Genomic DNA, 27,158 nt, shown 5'->3' with positions numbered 1-27,158 from the left:
ATGACCTTTTATGGTCTAAGGAGGCGTGGCTCACAAGGTAATTATGCGGAGCAGCTGGAAGACACACCCCTGAGGATCCAGTTAGCCACTTTTTCTCAATTAAGACCATAAAAAATAAGTTTACATCTCTGGAAGAACAAACAAAATACTTAGATGAGCAGCGGGAATAAAATAAGAGCAAAATCTGGTCACATTCCACTAGTCTTTAACTATGTCAATGTTTAAGAAAGTCTTGATCGTTTTTTCTTTCAAACTTCCTTTTCGTACTTTATATCCCAAGGATGGAATGACATACTAGGGAATACAGCTGGATTAGAGAAAACCGGAGGACATCTTCCAAAAACGCGACTACTAAATCGGTCTAATAGCCGGCTTCCGTCATGGCGTAGTAGCTGCCCCACTTCACCCGTGCTGTCAACCCTCACAACAAAATCTGCGGTAAATTAGTGCTAGATGCTTGTAATTAGCATAAGTGATTGGCATGCCGGAGTGAGGACGTTGGAGGAACGGCTAATTATTGTTATTATCTGTTTTTTATTTAGCGCCAACATACTAGGCAGCTTTTCGTAAAGAGTACATCAGTCACATTATCGCCTACCCTGGTGGAGCTTACACCCTAAAGTGTCACCCAACTGCTACTCTCCGGTTTGACTTTTGTCAAAAACCCCTTTTTCCATCTGTTTAAAACCCAGAACAGCAACCATGTTTCTTGGGCCTCTTCTTCACTGCACTGGAAATGTGTTTTTTTTTTATTATGGCTGCCAAGAGTCCATGAGCTCGGCTTGTCAATACATGAGAATGACTCCATACAGGAAAACTTTTCTCCTTGCGGAGACTGACAAACCCATCTGGCTGCCAGTGAGGAGACTTACAGCTGCAATGCTCCTCTGGGAAATTTTCAGATTGTCTCTTCAGGGAGGAAGGAGACAAACTCTAGCGCCACCTATTGGAAGTAGCAATCCTAAAAGTCAAAATTGACCCCTTAAGGAACTTTTTCATATGACTTAGGATTTATGCCAGATCAGAACCTCAATTTGCAGACACGGTGTTTTGGGGTAATTGCCCCTCGTCAGTGCAAAGTATGAGATCTCCTCTGGCTGTTTGTGAAGCTCTTGCCCCCTGACGAAGGTAATCCCTATTACCGAAACGTGCGTCGGGATCGGCCTGTGTGACCCATCTTTTTTGCATTGTGCAACCTGCATCTGACCCACAAATGTAAGTGTAATTGGTTAATGTAGGGCTATCTTGGGGACTTTTTTACGCCCCTAGTCTATGTATGCTAACAATGGTGTTAACATTTGTGTGGGTCTTGGATATATATATCATACTCCCTCCTTTTTGGGTTGGTGACATCTTGTGGTGGTGTTTAGTACTACACCTCCCAATTCATACATCATATGATATATGATATGACGGGTCCTGGTTTCTCATGTTTACTATCTGCCTCATGTTGTGTCTTTCTCACCCGAATTTGTTGTTATCATGATTCCTTAACAAAGTTTCTTATTTTGTATATATTTGGGCATTTGTTTTCTCTTTCTTGTTCTGCTTGGGAAGAGGCTATAGTGGGGTCTAAGGGGAAAAAATACCCCACAATAGCTTCTCATACAGAATTCTCATTGACTTTGCTGGGATAAGGATAGATTTGGGCCACAATCTGCACCAAAAAAACGCACAAGGCCTAAGAGGTTTTTTTTTCCCTGAAGGATTTTGAAGCAGATCTGCTCCATAATCCACAACTTTTCTTATTTTTTTCAAAAGGAAAATCCAATTTGCTTTTTATTGAGGGAATTCCCCCCGCCCATGACGTTTGGAAAACCTTGCACCAGAAAAAGAACTAAGGCTACTTTCACACATCTGGTTTGAGCACTGCGGCTCAATCCGGATGTGAAACCTATGCAACAGATGCGGCGAAAACACCGCATCCTTTGCATAAGTTTTTACATGCGGCCGGTCCGTTTTTTTCCGGTTGCGGCACGCTACTGAGCATGCGCAGTGGAAAAAACCGCATGCGGTGGCCGGATGCGGTTTTTTCCACATCGCGCCGCATCTGGCGTCCATAGGCATGCATTGAAAAATGCGCCGCAGCAGCTGGATGCGATGCGTTTTTTTTGCCGGACAAAAAAATGTTGCAAGCTACGTTGCCTCCGGCCGCCGCTTTAACTAATTTTGCCGCATCCGGAAAAAAACTGGATACAACGCAAAAGCCATCAGGTACAATCCGGTAACAATGCAAATCTATGGGGATAAAACGGATGCGGTACCGGATCCGTTTTACCCATTTTTTTCTGGATTGTACCTGATGGGAAAAAAACTGATGTGTGAAAGTAGCCTAAGGCGGGCTTTGCACGCTGCGACATCGGTAACAATGTGTTACCGATGCTGCAGCGATAGTCCCGCCCCCGTCGCACGTGCAATATCTAGTGAAAGCTGCCGTAGCGATTATTATCGCTACGGCAGTTTCACACGCACATACCTGCCGTGCGACGTCCCTCTGGCCGGCGACCCGCCTCCTTCCTAAGGGGGCGGGTCGTGCGGCGTCACAGCGACGTCACACGGCAGGCGGCCAATTGAAGTGGAGGGGCGGAGATGAGCAGGATGTAAACATCCCGCCCACCTCCGTCCTTCTCATTGCAGCCGGCGGCAGGTAAGGTGAAGTTCCTCGCTCCTGCGGCTTCTCACACAGCGATGTGTGCTGCCGCAGGAGCGAGGAACAACATCGTACCTGTCGCTGCACCGGCATTATGGAAATGTCGGCGGCTGCAGCGATGATACGATAACGACGCTTTTGCGCTCGTTCATCGTATCAAAAAGGTTTTACACGTTGCGATATCGACTGCGACGCCGGATGTGCGTCACTTTCGATTTGACCCCATCGACATCGCACGTGCAATGTCGCAACGTGCAAAGCCCGCCTAAGGATACTTTTTGGAGACTGATTGCATGTTGATAGTCCGAATTTGACCCTTGAAGTAAAAAAAGCTGCAAAAACCATAAAAAAACGCTGCTTTTCCTAAAGTGGATTCCTCTTTAAAAACCGGCTCTAAAAAATCCATTCAGAATGACATCTGCCACATTTCAGTTCCGAAATGCACAAAAAATAAAGCGATTTGTTGGCTTTTTTTGCAATACATTTTTCAGTTTGATTTTGCAGTGACACTCTGTTCCCATGAGACATATTTGGTGCTGAATTTTTGCAGTAACTTTGTGTCATTGCCGTGGTTTCTGCGGGGGGTTTCTATCGCAGACCTTCCTTTCTAATGCAAGTGATGTCCTCCCTCGAATGTATCATCCTCAGCCATTATCCAATATTTGGACCAATATGTATCATTCACGCTCATAAAATAAGCCCCTTTTTGTAAATGGTAGTCACTCGCCACCCTTGAGCACATTTCTGGGTAACCTCACAGTTTCCATGCACCGTCCCCTCTTCCGCCATGGTCTCATTATGTGCATTGTCTCTGGCTCCCGATCACCAAAACTGCTGCACTCACAGATCACTGTTCCTCCATAAGTGACGTAGTATGATGTGATTTTAATTCTTCTTCTAGTTCCCTAGCAACTGACTGTCCTTACGCCGGCTCCCGTGGGTTTAACTCAGAATAGCAGTCTTATCCAGTGAAGGCATGTGGATGCGCGTCTCCAGGCCTCATTCCTAGATTCTGCGGCGGCATCATCATATGCCTTCCTCTTTATTTTACTCCAAAAATGTGTCCCCCTCGTTTTCCTGTCACAACTGTGAAATATTCGGGGGTGACATGCAAGATTTTTTCCTTCCTTAATCCTCAATTTACAAATTGCAGCTTCCGTTTTATTTCCCAAAGTCTCCCACCCTCTGACAGACAAGGATGGTGAGATTTATGATTCTGGAGGCCTTCTAGTATCAGATCTTCATACACTGCCTTGTCCTTCAAGAGGGTATTTTATGCCCAAGCAACACAAGGATGGGTTTTGATTAACCTTCACACCGATTCTTTAAAGGTTTATTTCAACCCTCCCCCAAAAAATTAGGTTATCCTTTATAGGTTAGAAGATAACTTGATGACCAGTGGTCTAACTAAAGTTCAATGTGCCCTGGTGCAAAATTTGTCCCTCTTCCACCGCATGTTGGTCACATGTATGGGTCCTTGTAGCTTTCTAAATTCTATAAAGACATATCAGTTTCCCTCCCCCCATTATGTAGTAATGTTCCCCATCCTGTTCTGATGTACCCCGTCCTGGGCTCCTTCCTTGTAATAATATCCCCCATCCTGGGCCTATCCTGGTAAATATGTCCCCCTAACCTGGTAAATATGCCACCCTTCCTGGTATATATGTTCCCCATCCTGTTACATATGTTCCCTATCCAGGTATATATGCCTCCCATCCTGGTATATATTTTCCCCATTCTGGTATATATGTTCCCCATCCTGGTATATATGTTCCCCATCCTGGTATATATGTTCCCCATCCTGGTATATATGTTCCCCATCCTGGTATATACGTTCCCCATCCTGGTATATACGCCCCCCCATCCTGGTATATACACCCCCATCCTGGTATTTATGCCCCCCATCCTGGTATACATGTCCCCCATCCTGGTATATATATGCCTCCAATCCTGGTATATATATGCCTCCCATCCTGGTATATATGTCCCCATCCTGGGCTCCATTCTTGTATATATGTCCCCCTCCCATTATGTAGTAATGTTCCCTATCCTGTTCTCATGTGCCCCACCCTGGGCTCCTTCCTGGTAAAAATGTCCCCCATCTTGGCCCATTCTAATAAATATGTCCCCCATGCTGGTATATATTTGCCCCCCATCCTGGTATATATGCCCCCCATCCTGGTATATATGCCCCCATCCTGGTATATATGCCCCCCATCCTAGTATATATGCCCCCCATCCTGGTATATATGCCCCCCATCCTAGTATATATGCCCCCCCATCCTGGTATATATGTCCCTATCCTGGGCCCTATTCTTGTATATATGTCCCCCTCCCATTATGTAGTAATGTTCCCTATCCTGTTCTCATGTGCCCCACCCTGGGCTCCTTCCTGGTAAAAATGTCCCCCATTCTAATAACTATGTCCCCCATCCTGGTATATATTTGCCCCCCATCCTGGTATATATGCCCCCATCCTGGTATATATGCCCCCCATCCTGGTATATATGCCCCCCATATTGGTATATATGCCCCCCATCCTGGTATATACTCCTCCCATCCTGGTATATATGCACCCATCCTGGGATATATATATATATATATATATATATATATATATATATATATATATATATATATATATATATAAATGTCCCCCCAACCTGGTATTTAAGTCCCCCCATCCTGATATATATGGTATATATGCCTCCCATCCTGGTATGCCTCCCATCCTGGTATATACAGCATGTTCCCATTCTGGGCCCCATTTTTTTATATATGTCCCCATATGGTAAAATTGTCTCCATTCTGCCTCCAACTCAAGAAAAAAAACCCCCAAGATTATTCTACTCACCTTCCATGTATCTCTGTGCCGCAACGCTTGTCAACTGCATGTGCGCTCTCGGATGCACATCCAACTGAAGCAGGCTCCGGGCCTGATCTTTATGCCCCAGCCTGGCACCTCCATTGATACAGAGATTGGATCTCTGACCATGAAATGGGTCTCTTACCAATTAAGCAGGGGTGCAGCTTGCCTACCTCCGCACAATCCAAGATGGGGTTCTGAAATCCCATTCTCATAGTTCCAGAGCCCCTTTTTTGGGGATTGCTGGGGTCCCACCAATCAAACCTCCAGCGATTACCACCTTATCTCCCCTTTCTTATAAGGGATTAAATGTTCTTTGGGACTTGATGCCAACCATGTATCACTTACTGGACTGTTTGCTGTAGTTTTCTTGTATAGTAGTATATTGGAGCTGACTTGTGCTTTTGGGTCAGTAGAGGTGACGTCTTGGAGTTGAGCCATGGAGACCTTTAGAAGTGTCTGCTTCCACCACATCTTACAGGTCTTTTCCAGGCACTCAAAGGTTTTTGACCACCGAAATTCCTGAGAATCTGGTGACAGCAGCGCCCAGGTAGTCTAGCCAGATCTTGTCTCTTACGTTTTTGGTCCACTCTTAACCCAAGAATATTAGTGCCTTGATAACAGCCAAAGGAGTTTTTCGAAGTACGAAAATGCGTTGTCACGAAGTTGTGACTAATTCTGAGAGTCATTAGCAGTAGTCATTAGAAGTGGAATTTGTGAAGAATTTGGGAGATATATAAATTATTATTTATTGTAAACAACAGAAATTTAGTAAATTTCTCCAAAAACCTAATTTGCGCTGGAGGTTGAATACTTCTGCTTGCATCTGTATTAGTTTCTCCGGATTACCCATTGAACTCTTGATCCTCTCTCTGAAGGACACCTATATACAATATATGTCATTCCCGGATTCTCCTCTGGTGCCTCCGTATGTAAAGAAAATTCTGGCCCATAACGGTGCTACCGAAAGGGTTACTCCGCGTCCTTGAAGGGACTGAAGGAGAAGCTTGGCGTTGCCAATTTTTCACTGACTCCTTCAAATAAAAAGGGTTTGATTGGCAGGAGAGGTCCGCACCTTAAGGGATCACTCCGCAGCACCAAGATCAATTACCAAACCCTGCTGCACACACAGCACAGAGAAGTGCCGCCTAAACAAATCCCTGCATTACTTATACATCGTAATATATTATGTCAAGACTTGTGAAATGCACCCGTCACTGGCAAACACTTTCATTACCAGGTTTAAAACATTTGGCAAGAAAATCTACACATCAGCACTTTACATTTATTATGTCGTTCCAACAGAGGAGATCTAATAGTGCGGCCCTGGAACCATTGTACGTATTCTGGGCTTGCTCCACGCAATGCAGAGATGTCATTCCTGCTGCTGTTTATGGCAGCCTGTAGCTTTATCTTATGAGCTGCAGAGTATAGGATACATATATTGCAGTATTCCGTGCACCACTCCGCTGTTCGCGCACCGCTCTGCTGTTCGTGCACCACTCTACTGTTTGTGCACCGCTCTGTTGTTTGCGCACCACTCTGCTGTTTGTGCACCGCTCTGTTGTTTGCGCACCACTCTGCTGTTCGTGCACCGCTCTGTTGTTCGCGCACCCCTCTGCTGTTCGCGCACCCCTCTGCTGTTCACGCACCCCTCTGCTGTTCGTGTACCCCTCTGCTGTTCGTGTACCCCTCTGCTGTTCGTGTACCCCTCTGCTGTTCGCGCACCCTTTTGCTGTTTGTGCACCGCTTTACTATTTGTGCACCGCTTTGCTGTTTGTGCACCGTTCTGCTGTTTGCACCGCTCTGCTATTTGTGCACCGCTCTGCTGTTTGTGCACCCCTCTGCTGTTTGTGCACCCCTCTACTGTTTGTGCACCCCTCTACTGTTTGTGCACCCCTCTACTGTTTGTGCACCCCTCTACTGTTTGTGCACCCCTCTGCTGTTTGTGCACTGTTCTGCTGTTTGCACCACTCCGCTGTTTGCGCACCGCTCCGCTGTTTGCACACCGCTCCGCTGTTTGCGCACCGCTCCGCTGTTTGCGCACCGCTCTGCTGTTTGCGCACCGCTCCACTGTTTGCGCACTGCTCCACTGTTTGCGCACCGCTCTGCTGTTTGCGCACCGCTCTGCTGTTTGCGCACCGCTCTGCTGTTTGCGCACCGCTCCGCTGTTCGCGCACCGCTCCGCTGTTTGTGCACCACTCTGCTATTTGTGCACCACTCTGCTGTTTGTGCACCCCTCTGCTGTTTGTGCTACTTTGTTCAATTCTCCACATGGTTGTAAAATGATAGAAGATATAAGAAAGTCCAAGGCACCGAGGTTTTCATCTCTTGATAAAGGCCCTTCGTTGGCCGACACGTTTGCAGGATCAATAAAGCAGAGTATAGGCTGCCAGAAAACAGACAGGAGATGTGCGTCTAACTAGGAAGTTCAGCCAGTTATTTTTTGGAACACTCACATTGTAGAGTTTGTAATATTTAGGGGTTCATTTATGCAGTTGCCGAATATACTCTTTTAGGCTTGGGTGGCAGGGGGACTTTAACGGAGACACAGATTGCAGTCATTGGAGCATAATGCTGGTGAATGTGGTTCCAAAAAATGTAACTTTTTACCATTTGCTTGTTACGGTACCTAAGGGACCCCTGTCACTTGCATCATGCTGCAATGCATGCAGTGATCTCTGACCGCGTAATCTAGGTCTTGGCCAAAGTCGTTTGGTAGCCTCAACCTAAAGGTTCTCCAAAGACCCATTTTTGGGTTGTCCTGGATTGGAGAACATTTTTTTTAAACATAACTGTTATCCATGAGTAAAGATGAGCGAACCCGAGGTTGATAATCGTACCAAACACAGACTTTAGAGAAACAAGGGTTTGGGTGCTTTATGTATGAACACCACTCTCGCGAGCAGCGCTGGGCTCCGGTACGCTCAGTGCTCAGCCCAGTGCGAGATGCTTGCATGGTTTGATTGGATCACACTGGGGGGGTGTGCACCAAACAAAAAAAAATGGAAAAACATTGCCCTCCCTCCTCGGAAGTGATCTTTTTATGACTGGTGGAGCCCCAAACTGCCCAATTAGTGACTTCTATTGGGGTTCAGGTCAAGTTCCAATCCCAAACTGAACTGTTTGAAGAGTCTGGCTGAACCCACCAAACCAAACTTCCACGGGTCCGCTCATCTCTGTCCATGAGCTGTATTGCAGGTGTCAAAAGTGGCCCTATTTTTTTTTTTTCGGGGGGGGGGGGGGAGGTATAATTTTTTATGATTCTGCAAATATATTGACATGTTTTCTATTTGATCTGGATATATACACCCTTTAAACTTCATGGAAAGAAGCTTATGGGTAATGGCTGTCTTCATTTCCAAGTTTATCCGTGGTTTGTAAATATATCGCCGCACCCCCCGAGCTCAATGTTTGGAAATGGTAAGAGAAAAAGCCGAGGAGCAGAATCTTTCTTGGTGATGTGTAAACTTTGCATTACTAACCCAGTATGCCATTCACAAAGAATTACTATGTGCCCGTCAAACAGGGCAACCATTCATCTGCCCGCGTCCTGAAAGTCCTCTCCTGGGGCCTCTCTCGGCAGTAGAAGATTCTCACTCTCTTGCCAAGTATACATCCTGACGACATCCTTGTTTGCTTATACAGGATATGCCTCACCCTCTGCAGACCCACCATGGCGCCTGCAAAGGAGGGCACTTTTTTGTCTTGTTAAACAAGGAGGTATATCCTGTTTAATGCCAATGAGCATAGCGTCCTACTGTCACCGGTTGTCATTCCCTTCCATTTGCCGGATTTTGTTTAGAAGATAGATGGTTAGAAGGCTGTGGTTTTCGGTGTAGTCCACACCTTGATGTTTCTAGGTGGCTCGAAAATAATTTCTTAGTAGTCAATAAACCGTTTTTTTTTGCCCCCCCCAAAATGTGCTAGGGCTTATTCTTAGGGAAACACGGTTGGTGGTAAGTTTACCTCCCCAAAAAAAGCAGATCCCCCTTCCCAGGAGAGTCATACTTACCAGACCCTTGGATTTCTGCATGGCTCTCAGGTTCTCCTGCAATCTTCGATGGGCGCTCCCAGCAGGTATGCTCCACACGGTCCTCCCCTACTTCTGGCCGATAGATGCACATACATCAGATCGCACACACATACACACACACACACACACACTCACACATCAGATCACATATCTACACTCATCAGATCGTACGGACACACACACAGACATCATATTGTGCACACACACTCACCATATCCGGCAATACCAATTGCTTCCGGCCGTCAGAGAATCCTGGGACCCAGTGCAGTGAAGTGTGAGGACCTACAGTTGAACACATAGATGACTTGCAGTAGAACGCATAGAGGACCTGCGGTGGAACGCATCGTTGCGTTCCACCGCAGATCCTCGCGCTCCACTGCACTTTGTCCTAGGTTCCCCTGCCAGCCTGAAGAAATTGGTATCGCCGGATGTGGTGAGTGTGTGCACAATCTGAGATCTGTGTGTGTGTGCATGCGATCTGTTGTCTGTATGTATATGCGTGTGCGATCTGATGGGTGTGGGTGTGCGATCTGATGGGTGTGGGTGTGCGATGTGGTGTTTGTGTGGTCTGGTGTGTGTTTGTGCGATCTGGTGTTTGTGTTTGTGCGATCTGATGTGTATGTGTGCACGATATGATTTGTATGTGTGCGCGATTTGATGTGTATATGTGCGTGATCTGATGTGTGTGAGTGTACAATCTGATGTGTATGTGTGTGCCATCTGATGTGTGTGGGTGTGTGATCTGATGTGTGTGGGTGTGTGATCTGATGTGTGTGGGTGTGCTATCTGATGTATGTGGGTGTGCTATCTGATGTGTGTGGGTGTGCTATCTGATGTATGTGGGTGTGCTATCTGATGTATGTGGGTGTGCTGATGTGTGTGGGTGTGCGATCTGATGTGTCTGGGTGTGCTGATGTGTGTGGGTGTGCGATGTGTGTGTCCGATCTGGTGTGTGTTTGTGTGATCTGATGTGTATGTGTGTGCGATCTGGTGTGTGTGGGTGTGCGATCTGATGTGCGTGGGTGTGCTGATGTGTGTGGGTGTGCTGATGTGTGTGGGTGTGCGATGTGGTGGGTGTGCGATCTGGTGTGTGTTTGTGCGATCTGATGTGTGTTTGTGCGATCTGATGTGTGGGTGTGTGATCTGGTGTGTGTGGGTGTGCGATCTGATGTGTATGTGTGTGCGATCTGGTGTGTGTGGTTGTGCAATCTGATGTGGGTGTGCAATCTGATGTGGGTGTGTGATCTGATGTGTATGTGTGTGCGATCTGGTGTGTGTGGGTGTGCGATCTGATGTGGGTGTGTGATCTGATGTGTGCAGGTATGCGATCTGATGTGGGTGTGCGATCTGATGTGGGTGTGCGATCTGATGTGTGTGGGTGTGCGATCTGATGTGTGTGGGTGTGCGATCTAATGTGGGTGTGTGATCTGATGTGTGCAGGTATGCGATCTGATGTGTGCGATGTGATGTGTGCGGGTGTGCGATCTGATGTGTGTGGGTGTGTGTGCGTTCCACTGCAGGTCCTTGATGCATTCAGCTGCAGGTCCTCCTGTTTCAGTGTCTGGTGAGTGTGATTGTGGGGTCTTCTGTCTTCTCTCTTTTGGGGGTGTCTGCTTTCTATAATGAAGAGTCCTGCTCTATCCTTTAATTTTTTTTAACTGCATGGACACTTCATTATTGAACCGCGAGTAGGGCTTATTTTTGGGAAAACAGGGTAGTAGTGGTGGCTTGCTGCAAGAGTCATTTTATCATGGTCTTTCATTACTCCTCTTCTCCATCTTTCCGAGTCAAGGATACCCTCTCATTTCTATCCAATTTTGTTTTTTAGCTCTGCACCCGCAAGTACAATAAATGGGAAATTCAGTATGTGGTAAGGTGAAACCTAGCCGGTGGCCAAGCTGCCCCGAGCGCCGGGCAGTGCTTAGTTCCAGATATTAGTCATTAGGCCCAGCCTTTACGTCCGCCTACCCTCCCTGCTTCTTCACCCATGCATATATTGTAGCCTAGCCTTCCATGTTCATAAATGTTTGATGTTTCTGATGAAAAATCATAAAACCAGGTCATCAGGTGCAGTGTTTTCTTCAATCTCCAGCCAACCAAGCAAATGCATAGTGACGAGCGTCTGCGTGAGCCGGCCGAGCTTCAGACGGCAGAAGCACGGAGTTTATGCTTTCATTCAAAGCCTCCATTTCAGGTCGATGATGGATTGTTGCCTTCAGGGTTGTAGAAGAAAGGTTGCCATGATGAGGCGAAACCTGGCGTTTTGATTTTATATTAAAGGGTATTTCCTGATTTATGGATTTCTTCTGTTTATGAGAAACCTCCTATCTTCCATAATGGCAAATTGGGCACATTATGTATTATTGTATCCTTGCCTGTTGGGTTTGTAGGCCCTTAAAGTGACTTATGGGCCGATCTTCTGCATAGACTTTTTATCCAAGAGGGCTAAATAGACCTCCTCTATTGGCTTTATTTTAGTTTTAGGACTGTATATGAGGTCCACGTACACATCCCTATGTATAATTTTTGCCAAAAAAATACAGTTTCGCCATGGACCATTAACAAATACAGTTCTTCAAAAATTGGGCTGTATTGAGAAATGTATAAATGTGGTGCTCGTACACCTTAAAGGGAGTCTTTACCGCCCTCCACCAACCATTAATATGAGTGTAGCCCTTTAAACGATAAGCCAGTGGATCCCCTTATGACCTTAAAGCACTTCTCCAGCAGTTGTCTGGAAGTCCATTGAGTTGTGAGGATGCACTTACAGCTTCTTAGCCTCCCCCTGTATTCCCTACATAGCAGCACCTTCCCCTTGAATCGGTGACCATGTACCAGTGCAAATAACGTGTCAATCAGCCAGGGGAAGGTTCTGCTAGGTAGGAAAGGTTGTGAGGCTGAGAAGCTGCAAGTGAAGTTGTGAGGCTGAGAAGCTGTAAGTGAAGTTGTGAGGCTGAGAAGCTGTAAGTGAAGTTGTGAGGCTGAGAAGCTGTAAGTGAAGTTGTGAGGCTGAGAAGCTGCAAGTGAAGTTGTGAGGATGAGAAGCTGTAAGTGAAGTTGTGAGGCTGAGAAGCTGTAAGTGACGTTGTGAGGCTGAGAAGCTGTAAGTGAAGTTGTGAGGCTGAGAAGCTGTAAGTGACGTTCTGAGGCTGAGAAGCTGTAAGTGAAGTTGTGAGGATGAGAAGCTGTAAGTGAAGTTGTGAGGATGAGAAGCTGTAAGTGAAGTTGTGAGGATGAGAAGCTGTAAGTGAAGTTGTGAGGATGAGAAGCTGTAAGTGAAGTTGTGAGGCTGAGAAGCTGTAAGTGAAGTTGTGAGGCTGACAAGGTGTAAGGGAAGTTGTGAGGCTGACAAGGTGTAAGGGAAGTTGTGAGGCTGACAAGGTGTAAGTGAAGTTGTGAGGCTGATAAGCTGTAAGTGAAGTTGTGAGGCTGAGAAGCTGTAAGTGAAGTTGTGAGGCTGAGAAGCTGTAAGTGAAGTAGTGAGGCTGACAAGGTGTAAGGGAAGTTGTGAGGCTGAGAAGCTGTAAGTGAAGTTGTGAGGCTGAGAAGCTGTAAGTGAAGTTGTGAGGCTGACAAGGTGTAAGGGAAGTTGTGAGGCTGACAAGCTGTAAGTGAAGTTGTGAGGCTGAGAAGCTGTAAGTGAAGTTGTGAGGCTGAGAAGCTGTAAGTGAAGTTGTGAGGCTGAGAAGCTGTAAGTGAATCATCACGCCCAAATGCACTTCCAGGCACATCTTCAAAACGGGATTTCTTGCTGTTGGAGCAGTGTTTTGGAGTTATAAAGAGATTGACTCATCTTAAAGGGCTACATAGTCATACGAATGGTTTTTATTAGCTGTTTGGGGGAGAAGATGGTTACAGTTTGACAGGTTTCCTTATATCAGTTCCCTCTGATCCTTCCCTTACATGATGCTAGATGCCTCTGACAGCAGCTTATCCTCTATGAGAAAGTCATGCCCGAGCCTTCGCCCACCCCAGACATCAAGTCGTCACTGCAAAGTGACTGTTCAAACCAAGCACAGGTGCTTAGTTCAACCTTGGCGGAGCCAAACCATTCAGTCCCACCTACTCGTTTTTTCATCTAGCTCCACCCTCTTAGTCTTTGATTAACAGCTCAACGTTTACAAGAGGCAAAGAAGGGTGGAGGTAGATGTAAACCAAGTAGGTGAGACGGTGCACTGAACTCTTTGGCTGCTCCGATGGTGCACTGAGCACCTGTGCTTGGTTTGAACAGTCATTTTGTGCTGCCAGATTCCCTATCGGAGGGTGAGAATCTTGTCGGCACTTGATCACACGTAACGCCTCATTGCTCGATCAGAGAATTGAGGGGAATCCTGACATCCCTTGTGAAGAGGGCGTGGCTTATTTGACTCGGGGGCGTGTCTTCAGCTGCTCTGCATTATTAATGAGCCACGCCCCTTTAGTGAAGACCAGACTGATTAGCACTAAATAAAAAAGGCCCATATCTCCGGAACTGCATGGCGGATTAAAAAACAAACAAAAATGGAATAATTAGGAGAGAGTCTGGAATATAATAAGAGCAAACCCTGTACACGTTTGACCTGGTGACAGGTCCCCTTTAAATAGTACTGTTAAATGAGGTAACGTAAAAAAACCACCCCAGATCGAGAGCGCGCAGTGCTGAATGTGTCTCCATGTCGATGGAGTCCTGCCACACACCCTTCTTGTGGTTTTCATTTGATGCTGTTTCTCTTTGCATCATTCCTCTTCTCTTTTTTTTTTTCCTTTCCTTTCCTATTCATTTTTCACACATATCTTCCGCTGGGCTCGGGCGGCCGGGAGATGAAATAGAAATGTTGCCATGGAAACGAAGCTTATTAATGGAGCTTCTCTTGAGTCTGCACCCAAGTGCTTTCTGGTGATGAGGACAAGAGAGGCCCGGTATTCAGCCCCTTGATATAATGTGTGCGCGGTGTGGGTCTGTGAGACCAGTCGTCACCCGTATTTCTAAAAGCAATTATATAAATATCAATCTGCGTTACAGTTGGACGCCCAGGAATTCCAGGAGAAATGCACCCCTCCCCCTACCGATTGTGTCCTGCAACCTAGGCTGTAATGTAGCCTACACGTAATCGGGGCGTTTTAAGAAATCTCAGATTCTTAGGAATTTGCATGATAAAATAAAGCAGGACGCAAGCAAGAAAACAGATGAGCAGCGCTGAGACGACGCTGCCCCTAGTGGACAAACATATCAGTGCTCTTACCACGCACGTTACCTGCCCAGATAGAGATGACGCCAGCAGTGCACATAAGCTGCACAGATGCTACCCTTATGGCAGAACTCCTCGCTGCAACAGGGAACATCCTGACTCATAATAGTGGTCATTGGTGCTGAAGAGAATCTGTCGGCACAAAATGACTGTTCAAACCAAGTGTGGGGCACTCGGTGCACCCTTCAGGTGGCCAAACAACTCTGTGCACCTTCCCACCGATTTGTTCAGCATCAGTCTCCACACTCCTCTGGCTCCTATAAAGCCAGAGCTTTCTATTAAGAAAGAAGGAGCCGGTGCTTGGTTTGAACAGTCATTTTGTGCTGGCAAGTTCCTTTTAATATGTGGCTAACTGCTGGAAAGATAATTTTAAAAGATATATATATGTTACTTGCAGGACCAACATGGGCTCTCTAGCAGTCCCATCTTTACTTCCTGAAGCGTTGATATCACGATCATCCACATGACCGCTGCAGTCAATCACTGCACGGTCCAATGATTAGTGATGATGTGGTGAATTCTTACCACCTTCTGCTCTGTGCCTTGGACCTTGTTTTTGGGAATGCTTTCTTATGCCCGAACCGCCGAGAGCTCCTGAACCCCAACTTCCAAGGTAAGAAGCTGGTTAAAGTAATAAACATTGATAAAGACCTATTTAAGGCGTATCGATATCTGATGCTATAAATATCTGATTAGCCCACAATCTCTTTTCTGTCCAGCGTAGTAGCCACTGACCACGACATTTTTTGGACCAAGGGCCACACTGTCATGGTGAATAAATCCCAATGGCCTTAAATAAAATTGAAGGAGTACTTAGATGAGTACATCACTAGAATTAATGTGAGTACACAAATACAGCACCAGAACCACTATCAGTACATAAATACATCACCAGAACCTCAATCAGTACATGAATACATCACTAACCTTAGTACAGCAATCGATGCTCAATGGTCATATGCATTATCACTAAGGCAGGCGATTGGCTGTGTTTAACCCTTTAAAAGCCCTGTAAGTACAGATCCGCAATTGTGAATATTTCTTTTAGGGGGCCTATATTTCTTGAATCAATCCCTTGCAGGGCCAGCATAGGTTCTCCGGTGGTATCCTCTTCCTGAAGCATTGACATCACGATCATCCACATGACCGCTGCAGTCAATCGCTGGCCTCAATTGTCGTGTGCATTGCCACTGAGACAAGTGATTGGCTGTGTTTAATCCTTAACAAGCCCTTTAAATACAGACCAGGCAATTTTGAATGTTTCTTTAAGGGGCCTTTCATTACCTCTACCGTTAAGATGAGCCTTGGAGTTTGCTTACCTCTGTGCCTGCGTACACCTACCTGCCCAATAATGTAGAATCCCAATAGTGTAACCCACCTTGTGGGCACATAACGAGACCAGTAGGTTACATTAATGGTCACTGAACCCCACCAGAAGGTTCCCCCTCCCCTCATTAGCTATTATTGATGTAATAAATGCAGCAATCATTAGGTAACGTTTGCAGTGTATGGAATAATAAGGCACAATGAGCTGTCAGGGATGATTCCGTGCACTCGTGCGGCCTTGTGCCTTCCGATGGTGATGCAACCCTGTGCATTGTTCTGCTTTCCATTATGTTATATATCACTTTAGTCTTGGTCACACCACTTTCTAGGTGCAGGGTCTCTTCCATATTTTTTTCCCCTTGCCATTTATAATAATTCTCCTGGACAATATAGTGAATGGATGCATAGAGCCATTGATAGGAAATCCTTGCATGATGGTCGTCTTAAAGAAATTGTAGATTATTAAAATGCGCCTTTTATTTTTTTCTAGAAATGCTTCTATTGTAATTCACATTGAAGTAAATAGGGCTAAGCTGCAGTACCAGATGCTGCCTATCAACAAATGTGGTGCTGTATCTTATAGGGGGGGAAATTCATACGGTTCCAGAGATATGGACCTTTAGTGCTGATTTTTCTAGTATTTACTAAGTGAGTGTTGCTGATTGGGTGATAATGTAGACTAGCCTAAAGACACGCCCCTAAGGATCCTATGAGCCACTAAATTAAAAAATATCTGGAACCATAAGGCGGATTTGAAAATGAAAAACAATGTAATAGTCGGGAATAAAATAAGGGTAGAAACTACCCACTTATCTAATGGTGGACACGCCCCAGAGGATCCTGTGAGCCACTAAATAAAAAGGATCATATATCTGGAACTGTATGGCGAATTTAATAACTTTTCTCACTCCCTTCTTGCTTGAGCAAATAGATTTGCAAGTTCCAGGTCAAAACTCCATGGGAACATCCTCGAAATGGCACTCGAATACCATCATCCCGGGACCTTGTATATGCCAGATGTGCCCAGAGTGCCACCATTCAAGTGCCGACCAATTAAGTTTACATGTAGTATTGACCCGGAACATGTAAATCTATTTGCTCATCTCTGTAAAAAAAGGGGGAGGGTGAGAAAAGTTATTAAATTGGCCATACGGCTCCAGATATATGATCCTTTTTGTTTAGTGGCTCACAGGATCCTCTGGGGCGTGTCCATTACATAAGTGGGTAGTTGTTACGCATATTTTATTTCCGAGTATTACATTATTTTTCTTTTTAAAATCCGCCTTACAGTTCCAGTTTATATGATCTTTTTTAATTTAGTGGCTCACAGGATCCTCAGGGGCGTGTCTTTAGGCTACGCTACATCATCAACCAATCGGAAACACCCCCTTAGTAAAAACTAGAAAAATCAGCACTAAAGGCCCATATCTCTGGAACCGTATGAGTTTTTTTTCCCCCTCTGTACAAGATAAGACGTAGACCCCGGATTAGGACCAAATGTTGTAGGGTATGTTCCGATATAGTGGGTTTCCATTTCCATGTACCCTAAAAAGGCAAGCGTTTTCGACTTTCAGCACATCGCTCGTAGGACTAATTACCTTTTTTCCACGTTGAACCCCGGCCATAGCTCCTCTCGTTCCCTGCCTGTGAGCTTTTCATTAGACGGACCCCTACTTCCATATTTGAAGTGGCTGTCAGACAGATGGCGAGGGCACAGACTAAGGCAGGAGGGGCAGCGTGACGGCGCACGGGGGACAGGAAGCTAGAAATGAGGCCCAATGCAAGATATATATTTCAAATGTAAATTATGCCCACTGTGCTCAGGGAGGGGGGATTTGTGCGAAAGGTTAGACCCAGCATGGATCCCGCCCTGCAGAGAGAAGAGTTTGAGCCGTGCCGCTTGCACACAATTAATTGGACTCTGGGATCTAATGAAGCCACTCATTGAGGTGTCAGCCCTGGGAATTGGGGAAGGGGGTTACGTCATTTAACTCAGATTCTGCCTACATGGAATATGATGCTCCCAAGTAAAGGCATGCAGAAATGCAGATATTGTAAGGGTCCATGTATGTGATTTACTGTAAGTCACCTCTCTAATGCCAATAAAATTGGGGATACACCCGTCAGTCCGGAATATAATGCCCATTAGGATCCTTTATACTTCTCATCCCAGTTTTCTGTGTATAACACCTATTATTATAGATTTTCATCTCCTACTTTAGGGTTTAGTGTAATCTGAGGTCATACTTAGCATTAAGGTTGCCAAACCCATCGCATGCGTGAAAAATTGGGTCATTTGCAGCTTGTCTATGATGGACAGGCCGTGAAAAATGAGGTCATTTAAGGTCTGTCGATGTAAAAAGCCAGGCAGTGGACAGGTCCCTAATGATCCCGTTTTTCATTTAATGTCCAGTTGACCGCCCTACTGTAATCATTTACTGACAGGTGGTTAAATTAGATGGAGAATTTATTTAATTACTGGTGAAGCAGTCCCAGGTTATAATTTATGGGTGACTGTATGTGATGTTTAATACTGGTGGATTACCCTCGCTTGTATCTGAGTTTGGGTGTTTCAAAAACAAGGTAGAAATTCCAGCATTATAAATAGACATATATAAGCGCCGAATCTCAAGGTTAACCTCCATTTCCTTAAAGAAAACCGTTGAAACTAGGTCAAAAGTGGCCAATTTTAACCTTATTTAATTCCCCCTGAATTTTTCGTACTTTTTTTTTTGGAAAATCCGTCATACGGTTCCAGAGTTATGGGCCTTTAGTGCTTATTTTTGTAGTCGTTACCCAGAGCATTGCTGATTGGATGATAATGTAGAGTAGCCTAAAGACGCCCCAGAGGATCCTGTGAGCCACTAAATTAAAAAGGATCATATTTCTGGAACCGTAAGGCGGATTTCAAAGAGAAAAACAATGTAATACTCAGGAATCAAATAAAGGCCACTTATATCATGGGTGACAAGTCCTCTTTAACACTGGAAGTCCCAGAAATTTTGAGCTCCATAGGGTTCCAATGGTAGAAATGTTAAATGACCCCTCTCTGGGACTTCTAGTGTTAAATGGTAAAATAATGTAAAGACAATATGATGGCCATGGTTTGCTGTAACTCAAGCATATTAGCCCGTGGCATTGATCAGTTTGCACCCTGAATCGCAAGTTTAAAGACACCATTCTTATTAGACTAAAGTTGTCCGAACTTGCCGATATCAACAGGTTCAGCCAACAAGCTAATTTGTATGAGTACCTCAACTCTATATCGTACCTGAAAATGATTTTGGCACTTTCCTACAGAACACGGAAACACTCGGTAGGCCGAGCGCTCTTGTGTATGGGAGAGTAGGTCTACTAAAGTTGGTTCGACCAAACTTGGCTGAACATGCCAATATCAACAGCTTCTGCCAACAATCTAATTTGTATGGGGACCCCAACTCTATGTCGTACCTGAAAATGATTTTGGCACTGTGCTAAAGAACACGGAAACACTCAGCAGGCCGAACGCTCTTGTGTATGGGAGAGTAGGTCTACTAAAGTTGGTTCGACCAAAGTTGGCCGAACTTGCCAATATCAGCAGCTTCGGTCAACAATCTTATATGTATGGGGACCCCAACTCTATATCATACCTGGAAATGATTTTGGCACGGTCCTAAAGAACATGGAAACATTCGGTAGGCTGAGCACTCTTGTGTATGGGAGAGGTGGTCGTGATAGGTCATGGCCAAACAATAGTTCGGCCAACAGCTATGTAATGCATGAGGGGGGCTTTGTTTTTCTAGGGAACAGATTGCCGTTATTAAAGGTGACCCCTGATCTCTTCATAACTTCCTATAAGCTAAATGCTACATTATACCGCCTGCCTAGAAAAATCAGAATGTATAAAGTGACTGTAAATTCAGTATTACCTGGAAAAAGTATTTTGGAAATATCTCCTGAGAACTACTTTGTTGTACCCTGAACTCGACTTGTAAGGTTTGACTTGTAGACTAGTGGGACTTAAATGTCACAGACGCGACTCTTGTAATGTACCGTGAAGTTGTCCCACAGTGGGACCGCAGCATTGAGAGCTGAATGTCACACTGTGCCCCAAAGTATGGGTTGTTGGCTTAATTACATGGAGGCCTACAACACACAGGGTGTAATATCCGCTTCTATACTTTTTGTTATAATATACCTTGATTGAAGTGGCAGCTGGAGTAATCGAGCCGTAATGTACAAGTTTAGCCAATCTCTTTCTCTTACCGGGGATTTTTTTTTCAGATAGACCGTTGGGGTGAGAGTTGGTCTGGAATATTGTCTACCGTCCACACCTACTGTATAGTCTGACTATATTCTTTGAAGCAAAGATACTTTTCTTTTTACATTTGCTAAGGTCTCCTACAAGAGAAGACTCCTTCAACGGTTCCCAGACCTTGAACGATATGGAATTGACCAGCAAAGTACTAGACGTGTCTAGATAATATCTTATCTGTTCTTAAGTTTAGCCGTGACTTTTTTTTTCGATGGACCGTTGGGTCTTCTCATCTGCACAAAGTGAGAGTTGGTCTGGATTATTGTCTACCGTCCACACCTATTGTATAGTCTGACTATATTCTTTGAAGCAAAGATACTTTTCTTTTTACATTTGCTATGGTCTCCTTCAAGGGAAGACTCCTACTTTTCCCAGACCTTGAACGATATGGAATTGGCCTCCAAAGTACTAGGCGTGTGTCTAGATAATATCTCATCTGTTCTTAAGTTTAGCCGGTCACACTTTTTTTTTTACCAGTGACTTTTTTTAACATAGCCCGCTGGGTCTTCTCATCTGCACGGAGTGAGAGTTGGTCTGGAATATTGTCTACTGTCCATACTTACTGTATAGTATGACTATTTAAAGCAAACTTTTTGGGCATGCCTCTTTGTAACCTTTGATATGGTCTCCTACAAGGGAAGACAGGTAATTTTCCCAGACCTTGAAGGATATGGAGTTGGCCTCCAAAGTACTAGACGTGTCTAGATAATATCTGTTCTTCTCGAGGTGGAGATGCTTCTTTTTAAGCTTTGCTGTGGTCTCCTTCAAGTGAAGACTCCTACTTTCCCCAGACCTTGAAAGATATGGAGTTGGCCTCCAAAGTACTAGATGTATCTAGATAATATCTGTTTTTCTAAAGATGGGAGATACTTGTTTTTAACCTTTGCTATGGACTCCTACAAGGGAAGACTCCTACATTTTCCAGACCTTGAAGGAAATGGAGTTGGCCTACAAAGTACTAGGATGTGTCTAGATAATATCTGTTCTTCTGGAGATGGAGATACTTCTTTTTAACCTTTGCTATGTTCTCCTACAAGGGAAGACTCCTACTTTCCTCAAACCTTGAAGGATATGGAGTTGGCCTCCAAACTACTACACGTGTCTCGATAATATCTGTTCTTCCGGAGATGGAGATACTTAGCTTTTAACCTTTACTACGGTCTCCTACAAGGGAAGACTCCTACTTTCCCCAGACCTTGAAGGATATGAAGTTGACCTTCAAACTTCTACACGTGTCTCCAGAATATCTATTCTTCTGGAGATGGAGTTTCTTAAGGTCCAGTCACACTAAACAACTTACCAGCGATCCCAACAACGATAGGGATCGCTGGTAAGTTGCTAGGAGGTTGCTGGTGAGATGTCACACTGCGACGCTCCAGTGATCCCACCAGCAACCTGACCTGGCAGGGATCGCTGGAGCGTCGCTACACGAGTTGCTGGTGAGCTCACCAGCAACCAGTGACCAGCCCCCAGCGCCGCTTGGAAGATGCTGCGCTTGGTAACTAAGGTAAATATCAGGTAACCAACCCGATATTTACCTTGGTTACCAGCGCACGCAGCTACACGTGCAGAGAGCAGGGAGCAGCGCACACTGAGCGCTGGCTCCCTGCTCTCCTAGTTACAGCACACATCGGGTTAATTAACCCGATGTGTCCTGCAGCTACATGTGCACAGAGCAGGGAGCAGCGCACTTAGCGCTGGCTCCTTGCTCTCCTAGCTACAGCACACATCGGGTTAATTAACCCGATGTGTCCTGCAGCTACATGTGCACAGAGCAGGAGCCGACACTGACAGAGCGGCGGAGGCTGGTAACAAAGGTAAATATCGGGTAACCAAGGACAGGGCTTCTTGGTTACCCGATGTTTACTGTGGTTACCAGCCTCCGCAGAAGCCGGCTCCTGCTGCCTGCACATTTAGTTGTTGCTGTCTCGCTGTCACACACAGCGATCTGTGCTTCACAGCGGGACAGCAACAACTAAAAAATGGCCCAGGACATTCAGCAACAACCAACGACCTCACAGCAGGGGCCAGGTTGTTGCTGGATGTCACACACAGCGACATCGCTTGCAACGTCACAAAAGTTGTTCGTTAGCAGCGATGTTGCTAGCGATGTTGCTTAGTGTGACGGGGCCTTTAGACACAAGATTACTTCTCATATCACCACGCGGTTACGAGAATCCGGAAATAACGATGTACAGTCAATTCATTTGGAAAATTAGGTCTAATTATCCCACTTCTGTGGACTCCCCATACATTTTCCATCTTTGGTTTTCCCAGCTGAATTTCAATAAATGTTCAACAATTTTTTTCAGGCGGCATCTCTTACAAACATGTTTGCGTGATGATAATTTAATGATGGAAAAACCTTTTCTAATGGTTTGTTGCTGGTCAATTATCTATTTTCCAGGGTTTGTTGATATGGCCGTTTAGTTGGGTCTCGGTTTACAATGGTTATGTAGTATTCCGTCATGCTTACAGCTTAATCGCCGCTTGCTGTAGATGGTTAGCCCAAACTCTGCTAGATCGATAAACTATAGACTTGTTTCTGCTTCTATTGAGTTTGTGGTTTTTGCTTTACTCGTTGTCTATATTAATGTTTTTGGGTTTTTTTGTCATAGGCTGATGCCAAGATGGTCTGTGATGTGGTGAGTCGCATGGAAGACACGGAACCTTTCTCTCCTGAGCTTCTTTCAGCCATGATGAGACTGTGGGCAGATTCTGGAATCCAGGAGTGCTTCAACCGATCCAGGGAATATCAACTTAACGACTCTGCTAAATAGTACGTCAAAAGCGAAACCTTACATTTATATAACATTTACTTTTTATATCCTATGAGAAATCTCACAATCTAGGACCTACCATTTGCTCAAAAAATTGACCTTGTAAAAATCCCTGACCTCCCCTGGTTCTACCGCTTCTTTCCGTTTTTTGCTACGTCGCTCTATTGCAGAGATATTACATTTATTCCTTTTGGAGCACAATATGGGAAATCTCTGCTTGCAGGCCAACTGGTTGTTTCTCCACAGTTTTCTATTGAGAGTGCACTTTCACTCCTCCTTCACAGATACTGCCTATCACAACTCCGCAGTGTCTGAGCTGCTAGATCAGTTTCTGATCTGTGAAATGCACAGTTGGACTGCAAACAGAGATTTCACATACTGCTATCCAAAAAGCAACAAAAGTCAATATCTCTGCAGTGGAGCGACGCAGCTCAAAATGGGAAAAAACGGCAGAATCAGAGGAAGCTCAGGGATTTTTATAAAGTATATAACTCCAATTTTTTTTGACAAGTGACAGGTCCTTTTAAAAGATTAAAAAACAACAACTTTATAATGTTTAGGCTTGAAGCTTGTGTTGACAAGTATATTAGACTATGGTTAACTGCTGATTATCTCCCACAGCAATAATTTTTAACTTTAAAAGGAATCTGTCAGCAGGTTTTTCTAAAGTCACTTTTTTCTTTCGTCTTGTACTATTTGTTGATGTTTTTTGGGGGCCAAATTCTCCAAAATGGCGCAGAATGGTCATGAAGTTTGTGCGAAAATAAAAAAAATATTCTATATTTTAATCTTTAAAGGGAATCTGTCAGCAGGTTTTTGCTATGTAAGCTGAAGCCAGCATGCTGCAAGGGTTAACACAGAGAATTCAAGGATACCTCTCTTATCAAGGTCCGATCTGTAGTTTATTTGCAGTGTTTGTTTAAGCAACAGACTTATCAGTACTCAGACTGCAATATCACACACATGGCAGTCCAGCACGCCCCTCCTCTGATTGACACCTCGCTGTCAACATACAATGTCTATATCTAACCTGGTGTGGGCGGGGCCAGCTCTATTAGCTCTGCTACATGGCTAAAGCTAAAAAATTCTGATTGTGTCAGAACGACTGCACCTAGAAAACTAAGTGATACATCGTTGGATTCAAGAACTCTTTTCCTATATCATGTTGCTCTCAGATGAGGTAGTAAAAACCTGCTGACATATTCCCTTTAACTGGGTAACTCCATCACTCAACACTCAACTTGTCATCTTCCGATGGATCTAAAAAGGTCAGCTCTCACAGCTGCAAAAAAAACCCCTCCTTCAATGTGTTGTAGCTTTATTTTGAATAGCTGTGGATTATTAAGAGACCATACACACGGGGCATAGGGAAGACCAAAAGAAATACGTTGCGTCCATCCTGATTTAAGATTTACTTTTACACACACTAAAATGTTGACCTTGCAGGATATTCAGTGAAAATTGGCCCATTAAATAAAACATCAATTGAATGTAACCCGAGCAGTTTCGCCTCATCAAGCTTTCTCAAGGGTTTATATCAGAAACATTGAAACCTGGTATTTAAGCCTCACTATTATCATAGGTTTGTATCGTATACTATAAATCTTTATCGTTTCATAGTCTTTAGGTTGAAAGGAGATACAAGCCCATTGAGTTTAACCTATAACGTAACATGTTTCAGAGGACATCAAAGAGGTAGAGATGTTAATTGCTCCAACTTCACATAGAGCCATCAGATTAGGTCCCCGTATCAGTGCCCCATCACACAACCATAACCTGCAATATAGTTCAGGGTTTTTTTTGCAGGTTCGTTCATTTTTGTTTTGTGTATTTTTTTTTTTAATAGCTGTAGATTAGAGACCATACACACGGGGCATAGGGAAGACAAAAAGAAATACGTTGCGTCCATACTGATTAAGATTTACTTTTACACACACTAAAATGGTGACCTTGCAGGATATTCAGTGAAAATTTGCCCATTAAATAAAACATCAATCGAATGTAACCTGAGCAGTTTCGCCTCATCAAGCTTTCTCAAGGGTTTATATCAGAAACATTGAAACCTGGTATTTAGACCTCACTATTAATCATAGGTTGATATCATATACTATAAATCTTTATAGTTTCATAGTTTTTAGGTTGAAAGAAGATACAAACCCATTGAGTTTAACTATAACGTAACATGTTTCAGAGGACATCAAAGAGGTAGATGTTAATTGCCCCAACTTCACATACAGCAATCAGATTAGGTCCCGTATCGGTGCCCCATCACAAAACCATAACCTCTGGGTTTTTTTATGCAGATTTGTTCATTTTTGTTTTGTGTATTTTTTTTTTTTACGTGCACAAATAGTAATACTGGTATTGTTGGCCGCCTTTGGTTTTTGACCTATTGCAAAACCCCTGCAAAGGATCTTTACACCGCAGAATATTTCAGTTTTGAGCATGAAAATGGGTCATGATTTGCTTTTTTTAGAGATCTGGTATCCAATACTTGCCTTAGAGGAAGGAAAACTAGAGGTATTTGGATGCTGATCACATTATTGTAAATGCAGTGCCAGAGACCCCCGCTGTAATCCGTACAAGCTGCAGATAACAGCTCCTCCATCACCCAACCACTCCCCTGAACACCACCCACGACTCTCCGTGAATCATTCCGCCACCTCCTCCTCCTCCTCCTCCTCCTCTCTCCTCCGTTCTCCTGCCCTTTCCTCTGTCATCTCCAGTACTGCAGGGGTTACTTAGCTCGCAGCATTTGTCGTGTAAAGGGCGGTAAGCCGGGGGCTCACTCGTCTCATACTCCCCCTCCTGTGATACAAATAACATGGAGAAAGGCAATGGCTGCCCAGCTGTAATATTTCCATGTTACAGGCTGCCCCGTTGCTCCGAGCCAATCCCTCAGCATCCCAATAAATCCCTGGTTTCCATAGCAACCCCGAGATCTCTCGGTGGCTGTGGCACTGAGGAGATGCAGATCATATCAAAAGATGTGAATCTGTGCTGCACATATGTTGGCGAGCCGTATCGCCCAGCGCACAGTGGGCATGCGCTGCATCCATCGCCGCATATATAGGTCTACTGATGGGATTGACTACTCCATACGTCTGTAGTCGTCCATAGCATGCTGTCAGCAGCACCAAATCAAATCCCGATAGTCGCAGTGAAGTCTTATTGGCTTCAATATGCGAAACAAGAAACGATCAGTATAAGCCGGACAGGTGGAGGGGAGGCCAATTAAATTGGACCCCCCCACACGCAAAAATCACCTCAGCAACTGTTTCAAGGCAGAAACTGCACTGATCATAACAGTCTGCATTATCAGTGTAGTGTCTGAGGGTAAACGTGTGCGTGTTACATACAATGTCTGTGTGTTACATGTATGTATATGTGCAGTTTTTAGTGTGAGTGCGTGCGACAGATACAGGTGTGTTATCCTCATGTATGTGATATCCTAATGTCTAACATAGTGTGTGTTTGATATAATGGTGTGTTATACTGGGGTGTAATATATATATATATATATATATATATATACTGCTGTGTGTCATATACTGATGTGTGTGGAAGAGAATTACAAATGTCTGTCTAAAATTTAGTGAGTATGTATTATACAGTGTGTATGTATAATAGTGTGTGTGTGTGTGAGCGAGCACATGCGTAACAGTGTGTGTTTGATATACTGTTGTGATATACGGGTGTCTGTGGGCTGTGCAGGCGGCTGTCTGTGGGCTGTGCAGGCGGGTGTCTGTGGGCTGTGCAGACGGCTGTGGGCTGTGCAGACGGCTGTGGGATGTGCGGGCGGCTGTGGCCTGTGCGGACAGCTGTGGGCTGTGCGAACGGCTGTGGGATGTGCGGGCGGCTGTGGGCTGGGATTTACGGGCGGCTGCGGGCTGGGATATACGGGCGGCTGCGGGCTGGGATATATGGGCGGCTGCGGGCTGGGATATACGGGCGGCTACGGGCTGGGATATACGGATG

General features: G+C 44.8%; 1 protein-coding gene across 1 annotated transcript in view; it reads left to right on the top strand.

Moving 5' to 3' along the window:
- Nucleotides 1-27,158, top strand: part of GNAO1 (G protein subunit alpha o1) — a 141,015-nt gene that overhangs the window by 52,846 nt on the left and 61,011 nt on the right. The window contains exon 3 of the mRNA XM_075325429.1: nt 23,019-23,179. Within this exon, the coding sequence (XP_075181544.1) occupies nt 23,019-23,179 (161 nt within the window). The remainder of the gene's footprint in view (nt 1-23,018; nt 23,180-27,158) is intronic.

Source organism: Anomaloglossus baeobatrachus, chromosome 10 (assembly GCF_048569485.1).
Source record: "Anomaloglossus baeobatrachus isolate aAnoBae1 chromosome 10, aAnoBae1.hap1, whole genome shotgun sequence".
NCBI lineage: Eukaryota > Metazoa > Chordata > Amphibia > Anura > Aromobatidae > Anomaloglossus > Anomaloglossus baeobatrachus.
The sequence above is the reverse complement of the archived record's forward strand: the minus strand, read 5'-3'. Positions and strand labels throughout refer to the sequence as shown.